This window comes from Aquarana catesbeiana, linkage group LG02 (genome assembly GCF_042186555.1).
Source record: "Aquarana catesbeiana isolate 2022-GZ linkage group LG02, ASM4218655v1, whole genome shotgun sequence".
NCBI classification, from domain to species: Eukaryota; Metazoa; Chordata; class Amphibia; order Anura; family Ranidae; genus Aquarana; species Aquarana catesbeiana.
In genome coordinates this window covers 166,543,216-166,570,544 of record NC_133325.1, presented here as the reverse complement: position 1 = coordinate 166,570,544, position 27,329 = coordinate 166,543,216, and the positions used below count along the sequence as shown (strand labels likewise).

At 44.8% G+C, this 27,329-nt stretch overlaps 1 protein-coding gene across 4 annotated transcripts in view; it reads right to left on the bottom strand.

Annotated features, from left to right (window-relative positions):
- Positions 1–27,329, bottom strand: part of B4GALNT1 (beta-1,4-N-acetyl-galactosaminyltransferase 1) — a 254,061-nt gene that overhangs the window by 12,083 nt on the left and 214,649 nt on the right. For 3 of the 4 annotated variants that reach the window (XM_073613757.1, XM_073613758.1, XM_073613756.1), the window contains 3 exons: positions 27,045–27,225; positions 22,680–22,772; positions 8,900–9,090 (listed from right to left, as the gene is read on the bottom strand). In XM_073613757.1, coding sequence (XP_073469858.1) covers positions 8,900–9,090; positions 22,680–22,772; positions 27,045–27,225 — 465 coding nt within the window. Of the gene's footprint in view, positions 1–8,899; positions 9,091–22,679; positions 22,773–24,051; positions 24,708–27,044; positions 27,226–27,329 lie in introns of those variants that run through there. The other variant, XM_073613759.1, reaches the window with a different exon arrangement.

Here is a 27,329-nt window from a genome sequence, read left to right as displayed (position 1 = left end):
ATTCTGTGAGCAGAAAGCTAGGGACTGTCAGTCTTCACCAGCTCTCTGCACCCCCCCCCCCCCCCCTCCAGCACTGAGCTGTGAAAGGGAGGGAGTGGCTGGCTCGGGCTCTCAGCGATTTACTGAGAGGCTGAACCAGCTGCTGGTCCAGGATTCTGGGTGAATACCAACCATATGGTCGTATTTTTTAAGAGGCTGGACCAGCTCTTTCATGTCAGCTGACAGCAGACTTAAGCCCCTGTGGGCTAAAAACAGGTCACATGAGTGCAGGGCTAACTGTACTCCTGTGATCCATGATCCATAGGAGAAGTATATCCAAAATAGCTTTGACTATACTTCTTTAAACTGCATAAGGTTGGTTTTAATAAGCACAGCAAGTATATATGTTCTAAAAGTGGTCAGAGTTTAAAAATACAGTCAAAATCCCATTGTTAGCACTTGGTTTTCATTGAGAAACAAAAACATAAAATGTCTGTCCCTTGACTCAATCTACATTTTTCACATCAATAGCTCCTGAGTGAACATGAATCAAGTCAATAAAAATGCATCCTAGTTTTTGGTTTAAGAACTGCCCACTGAAACCTCACTGGCATCACATGGCAAGGGCCTGCATTCCCTCAAATGTAAACAGAATACCACATTTCAACTGCACCATTTTCGTCAAATACAGTTTTTAGAAAATGTGCACTTTCTCACTTAAATGGGAGCTGTAGTCTTTTAATGTTTTAGATATAAATAATAGGTGCTCTACTTATTTTTTTTTTTTTTTTGCATTCTGTATTTATTGAATTTTTTTCCCAAATTTTGCAATAAGAAAAAAAGAATAGGACAGACAAAATGCAGTCTCAAACACAAAAATCAAGCCTATCTGGTAATTATAATGATAGGTCCGTTTTGAGCTGAGTGTCAAAAATTCCAAGACAGCATTGGCAGTTCAGTGATTTATTTTTCTTGTTGACTGGAATTTGTGTTGTCCACACGCTATCATTGAGATAAGAGCAGTTACCCACTATAATGTGGTGTATTTCTATACAATGTGTACAGGGTGGATATGTACTATGCAAACAGGCCAGACTCACATCCTTTGTATATACACATAATAAAATGTCATAATAAGGAAACATATTAACCATGATTAGCACATATTGACAATAATACTTACAATAAGCAGATTACACAGACACACACTCTGAACTGCACATATCATCTATACAGCAAATTCTAATTTCCTGGAGTTTTTTTTGTAAATCAGCCATTCTCCTCCTAGGGGTTCTTTGAGCAATTTCTGCCTCTCAGATAAGTGACCACTCACAGCAATGATCATTTTAACTATCTGTATGGGGCTGAACACAATATAAAACAGAAGTCTTCCCTTCTGATCATCACACTAAAGCACCGTGAGCTGTAGATAATGATATAGTCACTATTTGCAGAGGTGAGACTTGAAACTGGAAAATTATTTCAAGGATTCTTTCATGTTAAAAGGGTAGAGGAAGGCGGCTCTATGTCAACTGCTACTGTATATATCACTAGTAAAATGTAAAATCTGACATCTGCAGTGTTTGACTTGCAGTTATGATAATATACACAAGGTGGCGCCTTGGAATTTAACATAATGGACAGCAAAGCGGAAGACATTGCAGAATCAGATTTTCACTTTGCCAAATTTTAATGACTAATTGAGGCAATATATATAAAAGAACGATACGAGTACAGCAAACATTGCAAACTGGTCAAAGGTCTGCTTTTGTTGCATTGCATGATCTGTGTATTACTATACTACATGTAAGTACCATCGTTTTCTCTACAAGCTGTATGGTCTTTATATAACAAATTAAGGACAAACTAATTTATTAAGCTGGTCTAGAAAAATCTATTTTGAAGCCATTGTTTTCTACTGGCATTGCAGACTCTCTACTTTCCTCCGTTTACTTTAAAGCGGGGTTCCACCCAAATTTTGAACAATATCTGTATGTATTCTCTTCCTTGCCTAGATGCTGACATGCCGTTTAAAAAAATTTAAATCGCCGTAATTACCTTTTATTTTTCTATTCTTCTTTGCACTTCCTGGTTCTCCTCCCGTGGGAGTAGGCGTGTTTCTAGCCTCTCCCAGACTCCTGGGAGCTAGTCTCAGGCTTCCCAGGATGCCACTGAGCATGTGCGGGAACGAGAGGTGAATGCTGGGAGCACAGCATTCACCACATCCAGGAAATAAATGCTTGTGGGCTTCAAATGCCCACAATGAAGATGGAAACTGCCTGCAGTGAATAATATAAGTTATTCTGTCCGACGAAATCTGACACAGGCGGACATATTACACACAATATGTGAGTATGTAATGCTGAGAAGAAAAGTGTGTGAATGAACTAAAAAAAAACAAAAAAAAAACGATAGATAGGTGGACCCCCGCTTTAAGTGGTTGTAAACCCTAACCTTTACCCAGTGAAGTGACTGGCCTCAGGTGATACACAGAGATGAAAGAAGACCTCCTAAAGAGGTTGTACCTGTTTATCTGCAGCACTTTCTTCTTTATCCATTCAAAGTGCAGAATTTTAAAGCTCGTCTGAAAGTTAAAAAAAAAAGGGGGTGGAGAGCTGAAGTTACACTCTGCAGAGCTCAGTAAGGAGAGCTCTGACTGCTGACTGGAGGGGAAGGGACACCCCCCCCCTTTACACAGTACACAGAAACAGAGCTGAGGCTGTCAATTAGCTGGAGCTCCTCCCGTCACCATGTATCTCTTGGTGTCAGGAAAACTTGTCAGAAGTGATTCATGCTGACAGCAGAGGAATAAAGCAGAAGACAAAAGTGACACTTAGTGCTCTTAATTGAGAAAAGTACACACTACAGAGAGGGATATGCTTTGTTCATATTTGATGTCTGAGGTTTACAACCACTTTAAATATTTATTGGCTATATAGAAATAAAGAAATATGATAAGCTTTACATCCAGCAATCATGACATACCAGCAGTTTGCTGTCCTGTTTTTATTGTGAGGAAATAGCACTACTGTTTGTCTTTTGCTACTGTATGAACTCTATTAAACATTTTTCCTCACTAAAACTAGCACTTTATTGCTTCACATGCCCAAATGACTTAGGTGTTGTTTTTGTGTGTGTGACCAAGCCCAGCCTTCAGCATGCCACAGCAGGGCAGTTCTGCCATAAAACAAAACAGCCTACACAAAATTCTTGTCTTTCAAGGCCATATACACCTCTGCTTCTAATGCCGCGTACACACGGTCGGACTTTCCGGCATACTTGGTCCGGCGGACCAGAGTCCGCAGGACAATCCGACCGTGTGTAGGCTCCGGCTGACTTTTTTTTCCCAAAAGTCCGCTGTACCTAGATTTAAAGCATGCTTTAAATCTTAGTCCGCCGGACTCAGTTTCTGACGGAAAGCCCGTTCGTCTGCATGCGTCTGTATGCCGGTCTGACGGACCAGATACGACGCAAGGGCATCTCGCGCTCGCTGCAATAGGAAAAACAAATTTTCCTATTGTGGCGAGTGCGGGGCATCCCAGGCCCTTAGGTCTGGTATGGATCTTAAGGGGAACCCCCTACGCCGGAAAATCGGCATGGGGGCCCCCCAAAATCCATACCAGACCCCGATCCGAGCACGCAGCCCGGCCGGTCAGGAAAGGGGGTGGGGACGAGCGAGCGCCCCCCCCTCCTCCTGAACCGTACCAGGCCGCATGCCCTCAACGTAGGGGGGTGGGTGCTTTGCCAGAAGTCCGGACCTCTGCTGGCAAGAGAGCGGCATGAAGATAGCGGAGGAGCCGGCCGAAGAACTGGAACACCAGGAGAAGAGGAACCGGAGGCCGGAAGAAGACCCCCCCCCCCCGGAGCTGTCTAATAAATTACTTCAAAAACCTGTGTAGTGTGTTTTATTATTGACACTTTTTCCCTAGGTGAATGGGTAGGGGTACCATGTACCCCATACTCATTCACATAGGGCGGGGGGCCGGGATCTGGGGGCCCTTTTATTATAGGGGGCTCCCGGATTCCGATAAGCCCCCCGCCCGCAGACCACGAGAACTAACGGCCAGGGTTGTTGGGAAGAGGCCCTTGTCCTCATCAACATGGGGACAAGGTGCTTTGGGGTGGGGGGGCCCCTAGCAGGGCACCCCCCTCCCCCAAAGCACCCACCCCCCCCATGTTGAGGGCATGCGGCCTGGTACGGTTCAGGAGAGGGGGGGCGCTCGCTCGTCCCCATCCCCTTTCCTGACCGGCCGGGCTGCGTGCTCGGATCGGGGTCTGGTATGGATTTTGGGGGGGACCCCACGCTGATTTTTCGGTGTAGAGGGTTCCCCTTAAAATCCATGCCAGACCTAAGGGCCTGGTATGCCCCACGACAGTGCTTGCAAGGTGTCAATCTCGCCGATAAAAGCGGCAAGATTGACTTCCTTTTCTAGTCCCGTCGTACCAGAGTCATGTTCAAAATGAACGGACTTGTCCGTGTGTGGGCAAGTCCGTTCATTCTGAAAGTCCGCCGTAACTACGGCCAAAGTCCGTCGGAAAGACGGGCGGACCTAGCCTGCCGGAAAGTCCGGTCATGTGTAGGCAAGCCCGTCCGTTCAGGAAGTCCGCTGGACAGTCCGGCGGGAAGAACGTCGGACCAAGTATGCCAGAAAGTCCACTCGTGTGTACGCGGCATTAGGCTTACTTTAAACAGCACTGAAAGTTTGGTGTTTTCTTTTCTGCAGTTCTCACCTATGTGTTTTTGTACACCTTTCAGATGAATGAAGCTCAATTCAAATAGGGGCGGCCCATCCATTAAGGGCGCACGGGCGACGCCCCTCTGTCACGCCACCCCCTCTGTGTAGAATAGATAGATTCATGCATTGCATTCCATGCCCGCTGTAGCCACCCCCTATTCAGGTGTCCAGCACCTTTTTGGACGCAGGGGGCCTGAAATACAGCGGCGGGGGTGTTTTTCTGAAGCACCTAATTAGAGCTGTAAGCTCTAATAGGCTTCAAAAAAGGTGGACTTGGAGCGCAGAGCATTGCGCTCGCAGTCCACCCAGGTGTGTTAGAAAAGCAAACGAATATTTGCTTTTCTACCACTGAACCCCCTCTCCGCCACTTAGGAGGCGTGGGTCTAATACTGTCACCTGATTGGTTGAAGGCACAGGCGATCCCATTGGCCGCCTAGCAGAAGGCAAGAAGAGACGCACGGGGGACACAGGAGCCATCCCCTGACCTGCGCTACCCACAGCTCACAGCTGTCACCCACTGCCTGACCCTCCACAATGATGGGGTAAGTGGCGGTCAGACAGCGGGCGGCGGGGGGTGTCACAGTGGCTGCATTTGCTGGGCGCAGTTGGCTGCAATTGATGGGCACAGTTGGCTGCAGTTGATGGGCACAGTTGGCTGCAGTTGATGGGCACAGTTGGCTGCAATTGATGGGCACAGTTGGCTGCAATTGATGGGCACAGTGGGCTGCAATTGATGTTTTTGTTTCAGTATTTTTCAGTTTGTTTTCGTCCCCCCCAAAATTTTGAGCACCAGCGGCCACTGAATTCAAATACATATAAAAATGCTTTCACCTCCCCATAACAAAAGAAGCCTTACCGCATTGTCCAATTCTGGGCCTATTCCGCATTGTCTGAGCCTTACCGCATTGTCCAATTCTGGGCCTATTCTCCTATCAGTGGAAGCTCGCACCCTACCTATTTTTATCAGCCAAAAGAACAGTTGCCCAAGCCTGGAAAAAAAAACATCTGTCCCCTTCCAGGGGGTAAGTGATCACATGACCGCGGTGATGCTTACTGAACAGATGTCTAGCATCCATAAAGACTCCCATGCTAAGTTCCTTAAAGTTTGGTAACCATGGCTGTCATATGTCTTTCCTACTCTCCCCCCAGCCAGCTTAGGCCACCTATGACGGAGGGACGGCTGCTCCCGAACCCTTACCTTTCCCCCTTCTCTCAGCTTCTAACCCTCTGGCCCTTCTTTTTTTACTTCCCTTAGCCTCTCCCTGGCTTCCTACCTGTCAGCTGTGCATCCTCTCTTTCCTTAATGCCTCCTTTCTGCTGAACTTTATCTTGATTTCCAATTTGCCCCTCCTTTCAGATCTGTATTTGGCACCACTGCATGGGTATTGGCGAGCCCAGGGGATACCCCATTGTTTTAGGGAACCTCCTCAGGACCTCTTGGCCTTATGAAAAAGACTTATTTTCTGAAGCTGTGTTAGCTTGTTTTTTCCTTTATATTTACATTGCCAGTTTTTGACTGTTTTTGTAAGCTAACCCTTGTTATAACCATCAATGCTAGCCCCTGCGTTGGTGGAACTACAGCATGTTAGCTACTTGTTAAACTTGAATAAAAATGATTGAACTGGAAATACAGTGCCCCAACAAAGCAGACACTGAATACTCACATCTCTTGCTACCCGGGTCATTGATCTATGTAGTGAAGAAAAACCAGCGGCTGAACATCCTGCAGAATCCAACACTTCCAGGAGTGTTAAATTCCTGCCCCCCTGCTGCTCTCCATGGTTCTCTGTGTTCTCTGTGCCAACACCTATATTAATTTGGGGGCGGATGGGAGAAACCTCAGCACATGGAGGGGAGCCAAAATGCCAGCCTCCGGCAAGTTCTGCACATGCTCAGTTGCTCTCTATTTTTCAGCACTGTGCCAAATTTGTAGAGGCCAATCTGCTGACAGTCTAAAGATTTACTGCTGTTCAGGGGCTCTGGGCTTCAGCAAAATGGCAGCCTCCGGCAAGAAGAAACAGAAGCAATGCTGGAGGCAATTTATAGCACACATTAATTTTATTAGCATAATTATTAAATGTGGAATATATGTTCCTTGTTAAAGAACATTATTTTTATCAAGTTGTTATTTGTAAAGTTGCACTTTAAAGGGACACTTCAAAGTGATAGTGTCACTGGAAAGGACCCCTCTCCATAGTCCCATTATCAGTGTTTTTCTGCAGTTCCTTCCTCTGCAGCCATCCTAATATTGTCACATTACCTAGCATTTTGGTTTATGGAGAAGCATGTGACCTCCTGCGCATGATAGTGCATGGGTCTAGCAGCCATTAGCTTGGCCTGCACACTGTCTCATGACTGTGGACTGGCGTCACCACTCCCATGGACTGCTGACAAGGTAATCATTGGTAAGGTAAGTATGGTTGACAGAGACACTGTCATATTGCCCTGCAAGGGCATGGTAACCGTTGGGTTGATTTACAAAAATAATTGTCTGTTTACTTCTCAAGGGACGTTGCACTTTGCAAATTCATTTTCCCCAGACTTTAGTGAATATTCAAAGAATACCCAATCACATGCAAGGAAAATTAAGCACTTCAGCCCCGGAAGATTTACCCCCCTTCCTGACCAGGCCATTTTTTGCGATACGGCACTGCTTTAACTGACAATTGCACGGTCGTGTCCTTTTTTTCCAACAAATAGCGCTTTCTTTTGGTGGTATTTGATCACCTCTGCGGTTTTTATTTTTTGCGCTTTAAACAAAAAAGACCGAAAATTTTGAATAAAAAACAATATTTTTTACTTTCTGCTATAAAACATTCCCAATGAACAAAATGTAAAAAAATCAAATTTCTTCTCCAATTTAGGCCAATATGTATTCTGCTACATATTTTTGTTAAAAAAATGCCAATAAGTGTGTATTGATTGGTTTACACAAAAGTGTTCACAAACTATGGAATAGATTTAGGGACTTTTTTCTTTCTTATGGTTTTTACTAGTAATGGCGGCGATCAGTGATTTTTAGTGGGACTGCGATGTTGCAGCGGACAAATTGGACACCGAGTGACACTTTTTGGGGACCAGTGCCACCAAAACAGTGATCAGTGCTAATAAAATGCACTGATTACTGTATTGACACTGGCAGGGAAGGGGTTAACACCAGGGGCAATCAAAGGGTTAAATGTGTTCCCTGTTTGTGCTTTCTTGCTGTGGGGGGGAGTGGATACACTGGAGGAAAAGAGAGATCAAGATTCAGCTTAGCTGAAACACAAGATCTCTCTTTTGCTCCCTGACAGAGCAGCGTTGTGCCTTGTTTACATAGGCACACCACTGCCCTGTTGTCAAGGCTGGGCTCAGCCATTCCTTCACTGAGCTGGCTGCTCAGCTGTCGGCTAATTGCCAGCTCTTATCTCTCCACAGTTACTCAGCTGTTGATGATATCCTGCTCGTCAGTCCTGCCTACTTAAGCCATGCAGTCCAGAGGAGCTCTGCCCTCGCCTTGGTCAACATCACAGAAACTATCACCTGTGATCCTGTTCAAGACTTGTTGTGCTGACATCCGTTCTGGCTCCAGATCCTGCTTGCTGTTCCACTACATTGATCCCTGACTTCTGGCTTGGCTGACTTTCCATTCCGGTTAATGAACTTTAGCTATGTTTTGACTAAGTTTGTTCTTTTTACTTTTATTATTAAACAAGTGTGATTTAACTGTACGTCTGTCTCGGCTTGATTTCATGGTTTCTGACACCTGTCTCTGTGAACAACTGGCAGGTCGCAGGTGCCATCACACCTGCCGGACCCGCTGATTGGCTCCCGCTGTGTCCAATCACAGCGGGAGCGGCGCTGCTGCCCTGCCACAGTCTGGAAGCAGTTAAAAAAAACAGTAATTTTGCTTGCACATGATTTGATGATGGAAGTCAGCAGAGCTTCACCTCATTCACTAAGCTCTGGGGAAAATTCCCTTGCAAAGTGAGCAGTCTATCTGCCTTTAGTAAATCAACCCCGGTGTCGCTTTAAAGTTGTGCCAGAGACTTAGAATAAAATCCGGAAATCAAATATTATTTTTCTCTTAATCCTTTCACAAAACACATTCTTGACCAAACACAATGAAGGTAATTGGATCTAAGAAAATACTAAAGCTGAAAACATACATCTAGGAAAAAACAATATATGTAGGCATGGTATACCTTTCCAAAGGGCATGATGTACTGTTCCACATGGGCGCCTTCAACTTTCTGGGGTGTTTCACTGTCATCGGCTATAATGATGGTTACGGTAGGGTAAAATTTCCTGATGCTGTCTATTAGATCCTGCAGCTTGTCATATCGAAGAAACGTTTTGGTCGCTATGGTGACGAGGGCGCTAATGTTGTATTTTGCTGTAGAAAAAAACACCATTGAAAGTTCTGTTTGAAAAGTATAACTATTCAAATATTTCTAGCCACACATTGTTATTACAGCTGAATATTCTGATATAATCAACCCCTCGAATCTCTGACAATCTCCAACTTTTTCTCATTTTGCCTGTAATGTAAACGGAACGAATCCGCCAGACAATCCATCCCTGTGTGGGCTTCATCGGACTTTCAGCGGACTTTTTCTGTAGAAAATCAGATGGACTTTAGATTTAGAACATGTTTCAAATCTTTCCAACGGACTCGAATCCGATCGAAAAATCCGTTCGTCTGTATGCTAGTCCGACGGACAAAAACGACGCAAGGGCAGCTATTGGCTACTGGTTATGAACTTCCTTATTCTAGTCCGGTTGTACCTCATCACGTTCAAACGACCGGACTTTCGAACGGACTTTAGTCTTTTCGGGTGTGCGCAAGTCCGGTCGTTCGCAAGTCCGTCGTATCTCCGTCGAAAGTCCGTTGGAAAGACTGTCGGATGTTTGATGCTCAAAAGTCCGCCCGTGTGTACACAGCATTATAGTTTTGGATTGACCCTGCAGATGCTCAGGGAAGTTCTCGGACTTTGAAAATTGTGTCCCGCCTCTTATGTCCTGCAGACAGTCCAAGCAGGCCGACACAAACACACGAAGAGGAAAGTGGCACAGGAAAGTGCCCTCCCAATTATTCTGGGAGTGAAGCCAATTATGTCATGTATCCTAAGGGTAACCAAGCACCCCAGCCAGGACCCAAAGTGTTATGCAACGTACACACGGTCGGATTTTCCGACGGGAAATGTTCGATGGGAGCTCGTTGTCGGAAATTCCGACCGTGTGTAGGCTCCATCGGACATTTTCCGTCGGAATTTTCGACAAACAAAATTTGAGATCTGGATCTCAAATTTTCCGACATCAAAATCTGTTCTCGTAAATTCCGATCATGTGTACACAATTCCGACGCACAAAGTTCCACACATGCTCAGAATCAAGCAGAAGAGCCGCACTGGCTATTGAACTTCATTTTTCTCGGCTCGTCGTACGTGTTGTACGTCACCGCGTTCTTGGCGATCAGAATTTCTGACAAGATTTGTGTGACCGTGTGTATGCAAGACAAGTTTGAGCCAACATCCGTCAGAAACAAAACATGGATTTTGTTGTTGGAATGTGCGATCGTGTGTACAGGGCATAAGAGTTTTTTTTTTTAAGTACAATGCTCCAGAGAAAAGAAAGAATTTGCATCTATGTCTGGGTAATCTGTGCTTCTCAGTGATTGGATACAGTGATGTATGATCCGCCTTTAAAGTGACTCTTCTGTATGACATTGTTTAGGGGAATGGTTTGAAACATGCATTTGTACAGATCAGACAATTTATACCCCAAAGACTGGGAACACCATTTTTGGGAAACTCTGCAAAATACTATGGAGGCCAAAACCTTGGTAGAGGTTGTATTTTAATAAAAGCAGCTCCCTACTAAGTCCAATGCTCACCTTTATCCTTGATCTAGCGATTTTCTGTATGGGTGCTCTTTATCTAGCACATGCATGATGCACCTCCATTGATTCTTATGGGGAGAGCTGTACGCTGCAGGACCTCAGGAAGGAAGTGTACAGCTCCCCATAGGAACTGAGAAGGCCACCGTGCGAAGGCTGAGGAGAAACTGGTGGGGACAAAGTAAGAATCAAGGCCTTGTAGCTTCCAACAAGGCCGTGCGGTCAAGTATGCTGGATTGACAGCAAAGGTAAGTATGGGTTTGCTGTATTCAGCAGGAGGGCAGCATTCATTAAAGGACAACTTTTAATCAAAGGTACGTTTGTCTTTTGAACAAGAATCGGAGTAAAATACCAATTGCCATAAGCAACAGCTGGCCAGCTGGGAAGTGGGAAGGGCGGGGACAAGTTTAAAGTGGTTGTAAACATAAAATTTGAACAAAGCATATACAGTATCTCACAAAAGTGAGTAGACCCCTCACATTTTTGTAAATTTTTATTTATCTTTTCCTGTGACAACACTGAAGAAATGACATTTTGCTAAAATGTAAATTATTGAGTGTACAGCTTATATAGGAGTGCAAATTTGCTGTCCCCTCAAAATAACTCAACATACAGCCATTAATGGCTAAACCGCTGGCAACAAAAGTGAGTACACCCCTAAGTGAAAATGTTCAAATTAGGCCCAAAGTGTCAATATTTTGTGTGGCCACCATTATTTTCCAGCACTGCCTTAACCCTCTTGGGCATGGAGTTTCCCACAGGTTGCCACAGGAGTCCTCTTGCACGATGACATCACGGAGCTGGTGGATGTTAGAGACCTTGCGCTCCTCCACCATAGATGCTCAATGGGGTTTAGGTCTGGAGATATGCTTGGCCAGTCCATCACCTTTACCCTCAGCTTCTTTAGAAAGGCAGTGGTTGTCTTGGAGGTGTGGGGTCATTATCATGTTGGAATACTGCCCTGCGGCCCAGTCTCCGAAGAGGGGGGATCATGTTCTGCTTCAGTATGTCACAGTACATGTTGGCATTCATGGTTCCCTCAATGAACTGTAGCTCCCCAGTGCCGGCAGCACTCATGCAGCCCCAGAGCATGACACTCCCACCACCATGCTTGACTGTAGGCAAGACACACTTGTCCTTGTACTCCTCACCTGGTTGCCCCAACACACGCTTGACACCATCTGAACCAAATAAGTTTATCTTGGTCTCATCAGACCACAGGACATGGTTCCAGTAATCCATGTCCTTAGTCTGCTTGTCTTCAGCAAACTGTTTGTGGGCTTTCTTGTGCATCATCTTTAGAAGAGGCTTCCTTCTGGGACGACAGCCATGCAGACCAATTTGATGCAGTGTACGGTGCATGGTATGAGCACTGACAGGCTGACCCCCCACCCCTTCAACCTCTGCAGCAATGCTGGCAGCACTCATTTGTCTATTTCCCAAAGACAACCTCTGGATATGACTCTGAGCAACTTCTTTGGTCGACCATGGCGAGGGCTGTTCTGAGTGGAACCTGTCCTGTTAAACTGCTGTATGGTCTTGGCCACCGTGCTGCAGCTCAGTTCCAGGGTCTTGGCAATCTTCTTATGACCTAGGCCATCTTTATGTAGAGCAACAATTCATTTTTTCAGATCCTTAGAGAGTTCTTTGCCATGAGGTGCCAAGTTGAACTTCCAGTGACCAGTATGAGAGAGTGAGAGCGATAACACTAAATTTAACACACCTGCTCCCCATTCACACCTGAGACCTTGTAACACTAATGAGTCACATGACACCCGGGAGGAAAAATGCCTAATTGGGCCCAATTTGGACATTTTCACTTAGGGGTGTACTCACATTTGTTGCCAGCGGTTTAGACATTAATGGCTGTGTGTTGAGTTATTTTGAGGGGACAGAAAATTTACACTGTTATACAAGCTGTACACTCACTACTTTACATTGTAGCAAAGTGTCAGTTCTTCAGTGTTGTCACATGAAAAGATAGAATAAAATATTTACAAAAATGTGAGGGGTGTACTCACTTTTGTGAGATATTGTATTTCTATAGTGTTTACTTGCCTCTCTACAACGCACTAATGCCGCGTACACACGGCCGGACTTGCGAATGTTCTAAACTCCGTCGGCATATTCGACGGAGAGATTTAGAATATGTTCTATATCTGAGTCCGTCAGAAATGCCGACAGAAAAAGTCTGATGGGGCAAACACACTGTTGGAATGTCCGACCAAAAGCTCCCATCGGACTTTTTCTGCCGGGAAGTCCGGCCATGTGTACGCGGCATAAGTGTTATTTCTCTCTGCCATCTAGTTCAGGGATCTCCAAACTATGGCCCTCTAGCTGTTGTGAAACTACACGTTCCATGAGGCATTGTAAAACTTTGACATTTACAGACATAACTAGGCATGATGGGAATTGTAGTTCCTGAACAACTGGAGGGCCATAGTTTGGAGACCCCTGATCTAGTTCCTCTGTTATCAGAATGAATCACGTCTAACATGTTTTCCTGACACCAAGAGAAAAATGGTGTCAGGGGAGGGACTTCTAGCTGATTGACAGCCTCAGACTCTGTTCATGTGTGCTGTGTGAAGGGGGGTGTGTCCCTTCCCACCAATCAGCTCTCAGAGCTCTTGTACAGTATGTAACTGCAGCTCCCCATCCCCCGCTTTGTGAGCCTCTGAAGAATCCTTTTAATCTCTGAGTTTTACAAGGATGTATAGGACAAATTGCTGAAGATAAACAGGTACAACTTATGTATTATTATTCACAATTTATATAGCGCCAACAGTTTACGCAGCGCTTTACAATGTAGAGGGGTGACAGCACAATTACAGTACAGTTCAATACAGAAGGGACAGGAGGGCCCTGCTAGTAGAGTTTTACATTCAAAAGGGGGTGGTGGTACAAAAGGTAATAGATGCAGGGTATGATTTGATGGGAGTGGCTCAGGGATGATGTAGGACGATTTTTTTCACCTCTGTGTATCACCTGAGGCCAGTCACTTCACTGGGTATAAGGGTTTACAACCACTTAAACTTTTACAAGAAAACTCCAGCTTTGTAAATATAACTTCCAGCCTGTGAGGTTGATTTACTAAAGCTCGAGAGAGCAAAATGTGGTGCAGCTCTGCATAAAAAACAACCAGCTTCCAGGTTTTTTGTCAAACCTTAATTGAACAAGCTGAAGTTAGAAGCTGATTGGCTACCATGCATAGCTGCACCAGATTTTGCACTCTCCAGTTTTAGTTAATCAACCCCTATACATCATAAGGTGGACATGCATGCTTCGATTATATTATTCAATCAATGTTTGTTTTCATCAAAATGATCAAACCAGCAAACAAACAGACATAACTTCCCTTCCAGTCGATTTAAACTCTTTTCAGATTAGATTCAATCAAACAGAGCTGATCATCCAGGGCAGAAAATTATCAATCGTGCTTCACTAAGATGCTTTGTTAATGAATGCGACTGTATTTCGATCAATCAGATTATGAGATTGTTTGATCAAAACAGAGGTGTTAAAAGATGACAATTTACAACCATAATTTTCAACTATAGATTGAAATCCACTTCCCTGTGTGTGTCATATCAATCGAGTGGGTTGTCCCCTCTAGATCGATTATTTCCATTGGGAGAGATCAATTCTAAAGGAAATTGATCATTTCTAAATAAATGTATGGCTACCAGAGATTGTCTTTAAACATGCAGCTTTCACTGTGTGTTTAGGAGTATGTGTGTGGGTGTGATCATACAGCTGTATCAGGAATTCCTCACTGCATAGCAAGTTTTAACAAGTGCTAATGAACGCCTATTTACAAAAACTTCTGACATGGAGGGTTTTTATAACAGAAGAGAACCTATAAATGCTGCATGCGCAGCTCAGACCACATTTACCGCCCCCCACTGTGTATCGTGGTGATGTGACTCTCGTGTGCATGCATTTAAGAGATGTAGTCACAGCCCGGCCATTCAAGTGGCCAAAGATGGAAGAGACCCTATCGGTCTCTTCAGCCATGAAACCTTCCCCCGGCCTTTACACTGGACTGCACATGAGCAGCTCATAGTACATTACGGCACCCACTCTGTACCGTGTACCCTGGGATTGACGTCATCACAGCCTGGCCATTCAAGCAGCCATTCAAGGATGGAATTGCCCATGCACTGACAGAACAGACCTGGAGAGCTTCCTTTGACAGGTGAGTCATAATGTGCTAGTATGTGGAGTATACTAGCACATTATTGCATAAAGCCGTGGGAGGCCTGTATAAAAAAAAAAAATAAAAAAAAAAAAAAGCTTTTACTGAAATATCTTGTTAATATCTCTATAATCTATTTTTAATAAAGTTGACTTTTACTGCTTTTGTTCCTCCTTTTAACTTCCTCTGTGAGCTCTCAAACCTTTCCTTTTCCCTCTCAGTTTCGTTTGTTTGGAATGAACAGTGATTGTTACTTGCAATCATGTACACTCCCCTATGCACACTACACATCTCATAGTCCACAGTCCCTAATCTATTTCAGGAATGAACAGGAGAGGGTGGCTACATTCCTACACCCTCTAACAAGTGGTTGGATCACAGCAACAAAATAAATCGTATTTGCAAATCTAGAGGAGGCTGGGAGCAATACAAGGTACTTTTGTGAGTTATACATACTTAAATACATATATTTTTTTGAACCAGTATTCACTTTAAATGCTGAAAGAAAGGGTTATCTTCAAATGAGTCCTAGGAGATGGGTGTTCAAAATTAAAGTGGTATTAAACCCAAAACCAAATATAATATACTGCAGCTTACCAGTCACTAGATGTGGTGGCTGCATCAGTTTTCTTTTCTTAGGCTTTTTCCCTGTTTTCACCTGGTGATCTGGCCACTAAAGCCGCGTACACACAAGCGGACTTTTCGGCAACAAAAGTCCGACGGCTATTCCGGCGGACTTTTGACGGATTTCCGACAGACTTTTGAACGAATGGACTTGTCTACACATGATCACACCAAAGTCCGAATGATTCGTACGTGATGACGTACGACCGGACTAAAATAAGGAAGTTGATATCCAGTAGCCAATAGCTGCCCTAGCGTGGGTTTTCCTCCGTCGGACTAGCATACAGACGAGCTGACTTTTTCGACCGGACTCGAGTCCGTGGGAAAGATTTGAAGCATGTTTCAAATCTAAAGTCCGTCAGATTTTCAACTGGAAAAGTCCGCTGAAGGTCCAATGAAGCCCACACACGGTCGGATTGTCCGCCAGAGTCAGTCCGTCGGACCAGTCTGGTCGAAAAGTCCGCTCGTGGGTACGCTGCATAACACACCTCCTGAATTAGAGTGTCTCCACTCTGGATGAAGGTGCACAGGGAGCACAGCAGACAGCAGAATTGTTAGTCTAAGGGGTGGGCATTGTCATATGTATTAGCAGATTTAAACACACTAACAGATTTTTCTCTTGAGATAAAGGTCTTGCATGAATAAATAAAAGCTACTCATTTTAATCACCACTGCCAGTGTTAAAGTAAAACTACAGGCCAAACATTTTTTTTTTCATTTTGGATAGAGTAAGAGCCGGTTCACACGGGGGCGACTTGTCAGGCGACCTAGCCTCCTGACAAGTCGCCTCCCGTTCTGTACAATGGAACCGTTCTAATCGGAGCGACGCAAGTCGCTCCGACTTAGAAAAAAGGTTCCTGTACTACTTTGGGGGCGACTTGCATAGACTTCTATACAGAAGTCGTTTTGCAAGTCGCCGTGGCAGTCATGTGCAGGTCGCCTCGGTGAGGCGACCTGCAAGTTGTGCCGCTTCTAGTGTGAACCGGCTCTAAGGGAGAGTTGCAACTCCTGTTAGTTTATTTATTGCCATGTGTGTCTTATTGGGGAGATTTCCCTTCACTTCTTGTCCTATAGCCAAACAGGAAGTGAGAGGAAATCACTGCAAATTAAATGAATCCCTTGGGGACCCCTAGGTCACTAGAACTAGTGTTCCCATTGGAAGATTCACCCTCTATTACTTTTCTGGGGGCAACTCAAATTTTGGGATTTTTTTTTACTTTCACTGATAACAGTAAACAGGACCAATATAGAGAGGGTGAATCTCCCTAACTGGGGCACAGACAGCAATAACAATGACAGGTGTTCTAATCCCTCTGCACTATGTTCAAAACTAAAAAAGAAGTTTTGTTTTTAGTTGTATGTAAGGGGTTTGTCTCATCGATGTAAACCGATACATTCTGCTGGAGCGCTTGAGCTTTTGAAAAACAACAGATTTGCTAGCTGGATCACCAGATGAAAATTAAAGTGATTGTAAAGTCTAGGTAAAAAAATTAAGTAAATAACAAACATGTCATACTTAACTGCTCTGTTGCAGTGGATTTGCATAGAACACCCTAGATCCTCCTCTTCTCAGGTCCCTCTTCATCTCTCCTGGCCCCTCCCTCCTGTCATGTGCCCCCACAGCAAGCAGCTTGTTATGGGGACACCCGAGCCAAGCTGTAGCTCCGTGTGTCCATTCAGACACGGAGCTGCTGTTCGGCCCTGCCCCCCTCTCCCCTGATTGGCTCACTGACTTTGATTGACAGCCGCGGAGCCAATGGCGCCACTGCTGTGTCTCAGCCAATCAGGAGGAGAATCCCGGACAACCGAGGGAATCGTGGACATCGCTGGGGCTCAGGTAAGTATTAGGGGGGTGCCGGGAGGCTGCTATACACAGAAGGCTTTTTATCTTAATGCATAGAATGCATCAAGATAACAAACCTTTTGCCTTCACAACCCCTTTAAAGAAAGAAAGCCTAAAAAAGAAAGCAGCCGTCTTAAAAATTGGTAAGCTGCAATATAGTAAATTATTTATTTTGTGTTTGATACCTCTTTAACCACTTCCCACCCGACCTATAACAGAATGATGGCCGGGAAGTGTCACGCCTCATCTCCGATCGTAATAAGAAGCCTCTGACAGAGGCTTCTTACCACGTGATCAGCTGTGACCAATCACAGCTGATCATCGCGAGAACCAGGAAGTGCCGGTAAACGGCATTCCTTGGTTTGCGCTGACAGGGAGAGCCGATCGGCGGCTTTCCCTGTCAGAGGGGGGGGGGGGGGGGGGGTTGTGCTGATAATCAACACACTGATTATCAGCACAGCTCCCATCAAATGTACCCATAAGCTGCCAATCGGTGCCCAGTCAGTGCCCCATCATAACCCCCTGCCAGTGCCCAATAAAGTGCCAATCAGTGCCTACCACAGTGCAAATCAGTGCCCACCATAGTGCCAATCAGTGTCCATCACAGTGCCAATCAGTGCCTGGCATTAACACCTGTCAGTACCTGCCCAATCACTGCTGCCCATCAGTGCCATCTATTAGTGTCCATCAATGCCACCTGTCAGTGCCGCCTATCAGTGCCGCCGGTCAGTGCCCATCAATGCCTCCTGTCAGTGCCCATCAGTGCCACCTATCAGTGCCCATCAGTGCCGCCTGTCAGTGCCACCTATCGGTGCCGCCTGTCAGTGCCACCTATCGGTGCCGCCTGTCAGTGCCCATCAGTGCCACCTATCGATGCCGCCTGTCAGTGCCACCTATCAGTGCCGCCTGTCAGCGCCCATCAGTGCCGCCTGTCAGTGCCACCTATCGGTGCCCGTCAGTGCTGTATATCAGTGCCGCTTATCAGTGCCCATCAATTCTACATATCAGTGCCTCCTCATCAGTGCCGCCTTAGTGCTAACTCATCAGTGCCGCCTCATCAGTGCCAACTCAGTGCCCATCAGTGACGACTCATCAGTGCCCATCAGTTAAGGAGAAAACAAAATTTTATAACAGAAACAAAAAAAAAACAATTTTTTCAAAAATGTCAGACTTTTTTAGTTTGTTTAGCAAAAAATAAAAACCGCAGAGGTGATCAAATACCACCAAAAGAAAGCTCTATTTGTGGGAAGAAAATGATAAAAATTTAGTTTGGGTACAGTGTTGTATGACCGCGCAATTGTCATTCAAAATGCGACAGCACTGAAAGCTCAAAATTGTCCTGGGCAGGAAGGGGCGAAAGTGCCTGGTATTGAAGTGGTTAATAAAGCACCACAATCAGTGGTGTATTTAGGTTTTGTGCTGCCCTAGGCCTGACTAAACTCATGCACCCCCCTAATTTAAATACGACCCACCCCTTGCTGCCGAGGCCACACCCCGTCCTGCTTAAGACCCACCCCATCATCTGTAAACCACACCCCTTCCTCTTTAGGCTCATTTGGCACCTTCTAGGGGGGGGGGGACGGGTATCTGTTTTTGACAGGTACCCTTCCCCACTCCCTGGAGACTGCGCTGCCCCCTCTGAAGTTCGGCCCCCCTCCTCCTTCCTCCACTGGGGCATTCAGAAATTGCAACGCGCTTCGCACACTTGCGGTAGTGGACTGTCCGGTTTCCCTTACCAGGAATGGTGGCAAAACCCGAGAGCCAATTCGAAAATCGGCTGAGGTGTCGACATCGCGGGATCCCTGGACAGGTAAGTGTCCTAATATTAAAAGTCAGCAGCTACAGTATTTGTAGCTGCTGAGTTTTAATGTTTTCATGGGGTGGGGACGGGACTCCTCTTTAATGAGTTTGCATTGTTTTCAGCATTGATGGAGCACTTTATTGCAATATCATGATCTGCATATTAATGCACTTTCACTAAATGTGGAATGTTTAAAGGGTTTGCATTGATTTTAGCATGCATGGAGCACTTTGCACATGCCAGTGGCAGCTGGTGCTCAAAATTTTTGGGGGGGGTGCAAACAAACTAAAAAATTCAGAAAAAAAGACATCAATTGCAGCCTCACTGTGCCCCATCAAACGCAGCCACTGTTCCATCAAACGCAGACACTGTGCCCATCAATTGTAGCCACTGTGCCATCAAACGCAGCCACTGTGCCCACCAAACGCAGCCACTGTGCCCATCAATTGCAGCCACTGTGCCCATCAATTGCAGCCACTGTGCCCACCAAACGCAGACACTGTGCCCATCAATTGCAGACATTGTGCCCATCAAACGCAGCCACTGTGCCCATCAAACGCAGCCACTGTGCCCATCAATTGCAGCCACTGTGCCCTCAAATGCTGTCACTGTGCCCATCAATTGTAGCCACTGTGCCATCAAATGCCAACACTGTTCCCATAACACTGATATAATTTATTAAATAACTTTACCTGCTGTCCTGGGGGGTTCCCTTGTGCCTCTCTCTCTCTCTCCTCCTGACGTCACTGCCAGACCCCGTCCCAGTGCCGAGGAGAAGAGTCAAGCAGTGCGGAGGAGGCTAGGGGGAGCATAAGGCTCCACCTCCGCCAGTCACCGGCCGCTTATGGGGGTGTGAGTCACACGCCGCCCTCGCATGAGAGAAAGTCCCTCCATCCGTCTTCCCGATTCCCACGCTGCTGTGTATGGGCGTGCTTGGCAGAGGGTGGAGGGGCGTGAGCTCTGCTAAGCACGCCCATACACACGCCCCTCCACCCTCTGCCAAGCACGCCCATACACAGCAGCGCCGCTACAGCAAGGCGGCCGACGTGGGCTGCATGTGTGCGGGGGGCGGCCGCGGGAGCCGGGAATCGGGTGGGGGGACTTTCTCTCATGCGGGGGGGTGGCTTTTTTTGCCGCCCCCCGCAAAGTGCCGCCCTAGGCCTTCTCGGCCTAGGCCAAAACACAGCCCTGACCACAATATAATAAGGTCTCCCTCTACTTCTTGCCTGCATCATTATTCATTTTTTCTCTCTAATTAATATTTGATTTGACATCAAATTCCTGGGGTTAGGGGTGGGACTTATGATCACTAAACCCCGTTTTAAAGGATACAAAAAAAAAAACTCAGATAAATCCTCACTTTTAATTTAGAAAATTGTTTAAAAGTTTTATGTGGATGTTACAAATACAAACAACTATAAAAGGGACAAACACCACACTATAACAACCTTTTACAGTATAATATTTTATCAGCTTACTAAAAAAAAAATAAATGATATAGAATTGTGGTATTTTATGTATTATGGCATAAGTATAGGAACATTACTTCTACAGAGAATTTGAACATTGCATCTGTAAGTTTTAGATGAATGGAATGTTGCAATCCTAGATGAGTAAATACGTTCTTGTGGTTGAAGTGCTGGCACTCTTGTCACAGATCACAAGAGTGGTGATGTAGGCAGTTCTTAGGAACTGAGACTAACAACTCGAATACCCTTTCTTAGTATTACTGTAGTTTAGGAAAAATGGTCAGGCTGCTACTCCCTGCTTCTAGTTTTGTGTATGTCACTAGTCAGGGGAATTAAAAGCAATTTTCTACTTAAGACACAAAGTGGATTACAGCCCTTACATTAAATGTAATTGGAGAGAGACTTTCTAATCCATTCCGAGTCACCCATCCCCATTTGTTCCCACAATGCACTCTTCATTTCCTGAATCTTTCCTAATAACTGTAGACTGTATAGATGACAAAACGATACGTTTCAAAATGATTAATTGGTTAATCCGGTACAAATCGACATAGACAGTAAGCTGTTGCATCAGCACAGGACAGGGTGAATCCAAATCTAATTCATAATGACACATTTGTTGAAGAAGAAATAGAACATTTATAACAGCTACATGAGACATTGTGATATCTAGCATTACAGCTGAACCTCCGGGCGGAGAAAGGTCAGGTCCCCTGCCCTGATAGACAGGACAGAGCTGTGAAGCAGAGCTGGAAAAATCTCAGGGCTGGACAGCTAAAAATAAAATTCCTTTGGTAGGTTGAGGATCTGGCTGTGCTGTCTGGCAGAGATGCATAAATTATAAAACTCCAGAATCACACACTCAAAGAGGTGCTGGGAACTTTTAAACTTGCATGTGTAGTCGGATGAAGGAATATTTGAAACAAACCGCTTCTGGACTGGACCACCCCATGTAGATATACTGCGGCAAGACGGCCCTCCTGCGTGAAATCACATACCTGTATGTGATTTTGTGCAGGGGGTCTGAAAAGTGCGTGCACGCTGCCGGTGCAGCGGGAACCATTCAGCGGGTCCAGCAGACGCGATGTCTGCCGGGAGCCGCCGATCGCTCTGAGGAGAGGCAGAACGGCGGTCTGCCTATGTAAACAAGGCAGACCGTCGTTCTGCCAGAGGGGAGGATGGAGATCTTGTGTTTCTGCCAAGCAGAAACGTGGATCTCTATCTTCCCCCAGTCAATACACCCCCTCCCCACAGTTAGAAAGCACTCCCTAGGGACACACTTAACCCTTTGATCACCCCTGGTATTAACCCCTTCCCTGACAGTGCCATTAGTACAGTTTCAGTGCATTTTTTTATAGCACTGATCACTGTATTGGTGTCACTGGTCCCCAAAAAGTGTCAGTTAGGTGTCTGATTTTTCCGCCACAATGTTGCAGCACGCTAAAAATTGCTGATCACCACCATTACTAGTAAAGAAAAATCAATAAATAAAAATTCCATGAATATATCCCAGTTTGTTGTGCAAACCAATCAATACGCGCTCATTGTGATTTTTTTTTTTACCAAAAATATGTAGCAGAATACATATTGGCTTAAATTGATGAATAAATTTGATTTTTATATTTTTTTTTATTGGGTATGTTTTATAGCAGAATTTTTTTTTTCAAAATTGTCTGTTTTTTTGTTTATAGCGCAAAAGGTGATCAAATACCACCAAAAGCAAGCTCTATTTGTGGGAAAAAAAGGACATCAATTTTATTTGGGTACATTATTGCACGACCGCGCAATTTTCGGGTAAAGTCATGCAGTGCTGTATTGCAAAAAATGGCCTGGTCCTGAAGGGGGGGGGTAAACCTTCCAGAGCTGAAGTGGTTAAAAGCTCTAGCAAGGTGCCTCCAACACAGTAAGGCTTTCCTCAATGAGCATGCGACAGCTCACCCCATAAAAACACAGAAATGAGGGGCAGACCAAAACCAAATTAAAAAATTCAAGACAAATTTTAATATTGGTAAAACGATTTCTTTTATTTGTATATGACTTTTTACCAATAAATAAAATCATCTTTAAAGATGACATCTCACGAATATCTATATTGTTCCTCAACAACAGATAATGCTTATGTATGGATTAGCTTTCTTATATGAAGGTACTTACATTTACTATTTCCTGTGTCAAACAGTTTAGGAACCATGGGATGGCGGACCTTGATGGTAAACGATGCTGTGTGTCCGATTGTCTGAAACTGAACTGAAACGTAAAAACAAAAAAATCTCTAAGAGGGTTTATAGTAAGCTGTGTGAAGAAGTATAACACAAGACATAATGACTGTGGGAAAATTTATTTGATTGGAGTTCTATGGACACAGCATGCTAGAGCTGCACAATTAATCGTCCAGAATCGTTATCGCGACCTTAACTGAAGTGTTTCACAATTCTTTCTATGCAAAGAATTCTCTCTGCTCTTCTGAAGCCACAGCCCTCAAAAGAAAGGAAGAGAAAAACTGGACAGTCTGCCAAGAATCAAAACATTCTTGATCAGTTGAACTTAAGTATAAACATTGTAACAATTTGTCAATGGAATAGACTGTGTAAGTGAAAAAAGTTTAACCACTTAAAGTGGAGTTCCACCCCAAAAAAAAAAAAAAAAAATACAAAAAAAAAATTTGGATATTTTTTTTTTACTTACCTCTAAATGCCTGTTGCTAGGGGGTCCCTCGTAGTCTGCCTCTTCCAGTGCCTGGGCTGGTGACATCACTTCCCCCTCGGCACAGGAAGGGCTCAGCTCTGCTCCCTCCCTCCTGTCAATCATCTGGGACCCATTACAGGTCCCAGGTGACTGAGCGGCCAATCACGGCGCGCGGCGCCGCTCGCGCATGTGCAGTGGGTGCCAGGCTGTGAAGCCACAGCCCGGCGCCCACAGTTGCAATGCCGGTGCCGCTGAACGGAGGGGGAGACGAGCGGGGCTTCGATCCCCCGCATCGCTGGACCCTGAGACAGGTAAGTGTCCAATTAAAAGTCAGCAGCTGCAGTATTTGTAGCTGCTGACTTTTAATTTTTTTTTTTTTTTTGACTGGACCTCCTCTTTAAACACTAAAACTTTTTCTGACATTTGTTGGTTTCAAGTTAAAATCATTTTTTTTTGCTCGAAAATTACTTAGAACCCCCAAACATTATGTATTTTTTTAGTAGACATCCTAGAGAATTTAATGGTGGTTTTTGCAATATTTTATGTCACACTGTATTTTCGCAGCGGTCTTTCAAATGCTTTTTTTTTTTAATTACTTTAATGAATAAAAAAAAACAAAAAAAACCCAAAAAACTAACCAGTAAAGTTAGCCCATTTTGTTGTATAATGTGAAAGATTTTACGTTGCAAGAATCGTGATCTTTTTATTCCAAGTAAAAAAATCGTGATTCTCATTTTGGCCAGAATCGTGCAGCTCTACAGCATGCATTGTCATTTTATAACATCAGCATATATAACAATGCAAACAATAGTTAATTTTGACAATCCAACATAAAGCATACTTGAAAAATCTCCTTTCATGTTCTGCCGGTCTGATGGCAATCTCTTTCCACAGCTTCCTGCATTTCCTGCATACTTGGCAGCCTCTCCTCTGCTGTTTACTTTTAAAGCGGTTGTAAAAAATGTAAAAAAAAAAAACTCTGTAAAGCAAAGGCATAATGATCTAGTATGCACTGCAAATTAGCTCATTATGAAATACTTACCTTAGAACGAGGTCCCCATATCGCAGGCCGGTCCACGCCGAGGGAGCTGACATTTTGCCCTCGGCGTGCCTTCCGGGTTCGCGGCCCTGGCGCTGTGAGTGGCCAGAGCCGCGATGACGTCACTCCCGCGCATGCGCGCAGGAGTCTTCTTCCCGGCAAGGCGTCGAATTGTTTCCGAGCATGCGTAGGGAATTTGCGCGTCGGAATTGCCACAGACGATCGCATTTTCGGATAGGAACTTTTCCTGACCGAAAAATTGAGAGCATGCTCTCAATCTTTTGCTGGCTGGAATTCCGCCAGCAAAAAAATGATGGAGCATACACACGGTCGCATTTTCCGACGAAAAACTCTCATCAGTCTTTTGCTGGCCGAAATTCCGATCGTGTGTACGCGGCATTACAGGTTTGCTGTAATCCTCTTTCTTGTGTTCTTTAATGGCGTGTCTATGTAGATTCATTCTTGTTTGTAATTTACACCCTGTCTGGCCAATGTTACATTCCTGATTGTACTTAAATGAGGTACACCACATTACTGGAGGTGCAGCTCGTGCTGCAGCCCCCAATTAGAACAAGAATCACAGCGTGCATACAACCCGACTTATTTATTAAAAAGGTTTATTCTGAATGGAATTTCACTGTAAGGCCCCTTTCACACTGGCGGAGTCCTCCAGTGGTTCTGCCTGATGAGCAGGGCATCTCTCTGCTGATCTCCACTGATCAGACGAATGACAGGTCCGTGTCCGCTCCGCTGATGTAGAGTGGACACAGACACAGCCCGCTGTCCTCTATGGACTGTCGGATGGAAACGGACCTCTTGTCCGTTTTCATCTCACTGTCATCCAATCCAACAGATGGATGGGGAATGGACCCCATTCGTTTGTTTTTAGCGGACAGGATCAGAACAGATGTCAGCAGGTGTCAACGGACACATGTCCATTGACATCCGTCGCTTCATAGAGAGCAATGGATGGTCCGATCGGGTCTGCCTGAAAAACTGACAGGCAGATCTAATCAGTCCGTTAGTGTGAAACAATAAACTGTAATAGTTGACTAGGATCAGCAGATCTGAGTTCTGATACTCTTCGTCTTATCTCTTTCACAGCATAGAGAAGGTGAAGGCATGCTGTCAATGACATTGAAGACATCTCTTAGATTGTAAGCTCGCAGGAGCAGGGCCCCGCTAACCCTCTTGCTTTGTATTGTACTGTTTATGTATTGTCCCCCTTTATATTTTAAAGCGCTGCGCAAACTGTTGGCGCTATATAAATCCTGTATAATAATAATATCTCCGACTTTGATGTGACAGGGCAGTAGACTCAAGTTAGCGTCCAGGAGAAGTGGTTAGAAATGAGGGCTTAATCCTGTGCTCCTTTTTCCATAACCCTAACATTTCATATGATCTAAAGCCAAAACTTTCTTTTAAACAAAATGTTATTGCGGTCTATGTCTTCTGTGGGGTGATGGCAATTCACTAACCACTATTGCCGGTGTTCTGTCAAAACAGCCAACTCGTCTAAATCTCCGACCACGTCACTTTCTGTGACTTTCCAGCATCAGTATTTGCAGATTTGGAGGAGTTTGCAGTTTTGATATAATGAGCAGACATTTTAGTCCGCCCGCTAGTAACCAACATGGCTGCCTCCAAGGCAGCGACAACTTTTTCCTCCTTAGCCGCTGTTCTGTCAAAACAGCCAAGTTGTCGTGTACCGTAGTATATACACTGCGGGTGTTGTGTCAAAACAGCCAACTCGTCAAAATCTCCATTTACTGATGCTGGAGAGTAACCGGAAGTGACGTGGTTGGAGATTTCGACGAGTTAGCGATTTTGATAGTCCACCGGTAGTAGCAATCCAAAAATTTGAGCTGTCACCAGAACAGAAATAAAAAGGAAGCCTTCCAATGGAGAAACTTGTTTCAGTTACAATTGTCTAATGCCACGTACACACGAGCGGACTTTATGGCAGACTTTGTCCTGCAGACTTCGACGGACTTTCCGAATGAACTGACTTGCCTACACACGATCAACCAAAGTCCGACGGATTCGTACGTGATGAGGTACGACCGAACTAAAACAAGGAAGTTCATAGCCAGTAGCCCATAGCTGCCCTAGCGTCAGTTTTTGTCCGTCGGACTAGCATACAGACGAGCGGACTTTTCGACCGGACTCGAGTCCATCGAAAAGATTTGAAACATGCTTTATTTCTAGGTTCGTCAAACTTTTGGGGAAAAAAAAGTCTGCTGGAGCCCACATACGATCGAATTGTCCGACGGACTCCAGTCCGCCGAACCAAGTATGCCGTAAAGACCGGTCGTGTGTACGCGGCATAAGAGGATTTCCTCACTCTGGGAGGTTGTCATTTGCTTCCTGTTGAGTCTATAAGACAGAAGGTGAAGGTTAAGATCCTTAATAGGACAAAGACAGCAAAAAAAAAAAAGCTGACAGAGGTGTTACACTTCCATACTCTGTCCAAAATTAAAACGAAATTTGGCTTTAGCTATACTTTAAATCCTCAAGAGAGTCCTCAAAACACTATTCTACTGCACACTGACACTAGCTATCCTTTACAGGCAGGTCCCATACCAAAAAGCATGCTGTGCTGAGTCCTCAGCTGCTTCAAAGTATGATGATCACACACAACAACAACAAAACCCTCATATTACATATGACTCCTATAATATGTATTATGAAAATTGGTTAAAATGACCAATCCAAATATGAAAACCAAACTCTGAGTTTCATTCTTGTCTTTCGAGTAACAATACAAGTTCCAAACAGCCATGTGATTTACTTACCAATGTCTGCTGTATTTGGATGAAAAATGGTGTTGGTATATGAGATAAGCTGGAGCTGGCGATTCAAATTATCCAGAAGATGGCTTGATAGCGTAATCTTTTTTTCACTCGCTCCTTTTATTGTTACACCATCTACCTCTGCAGCTACGTTAAACGTCCCAATTGTACCTGAAAGACTCACCTGCAGACACAAAGCAAACACTGTTTATGTTGCCGGCATGCTGTACATCGAACAATCCATGGAACAAAGAATGAAACGAGACTAATCATTTTGGAACTCTGCCT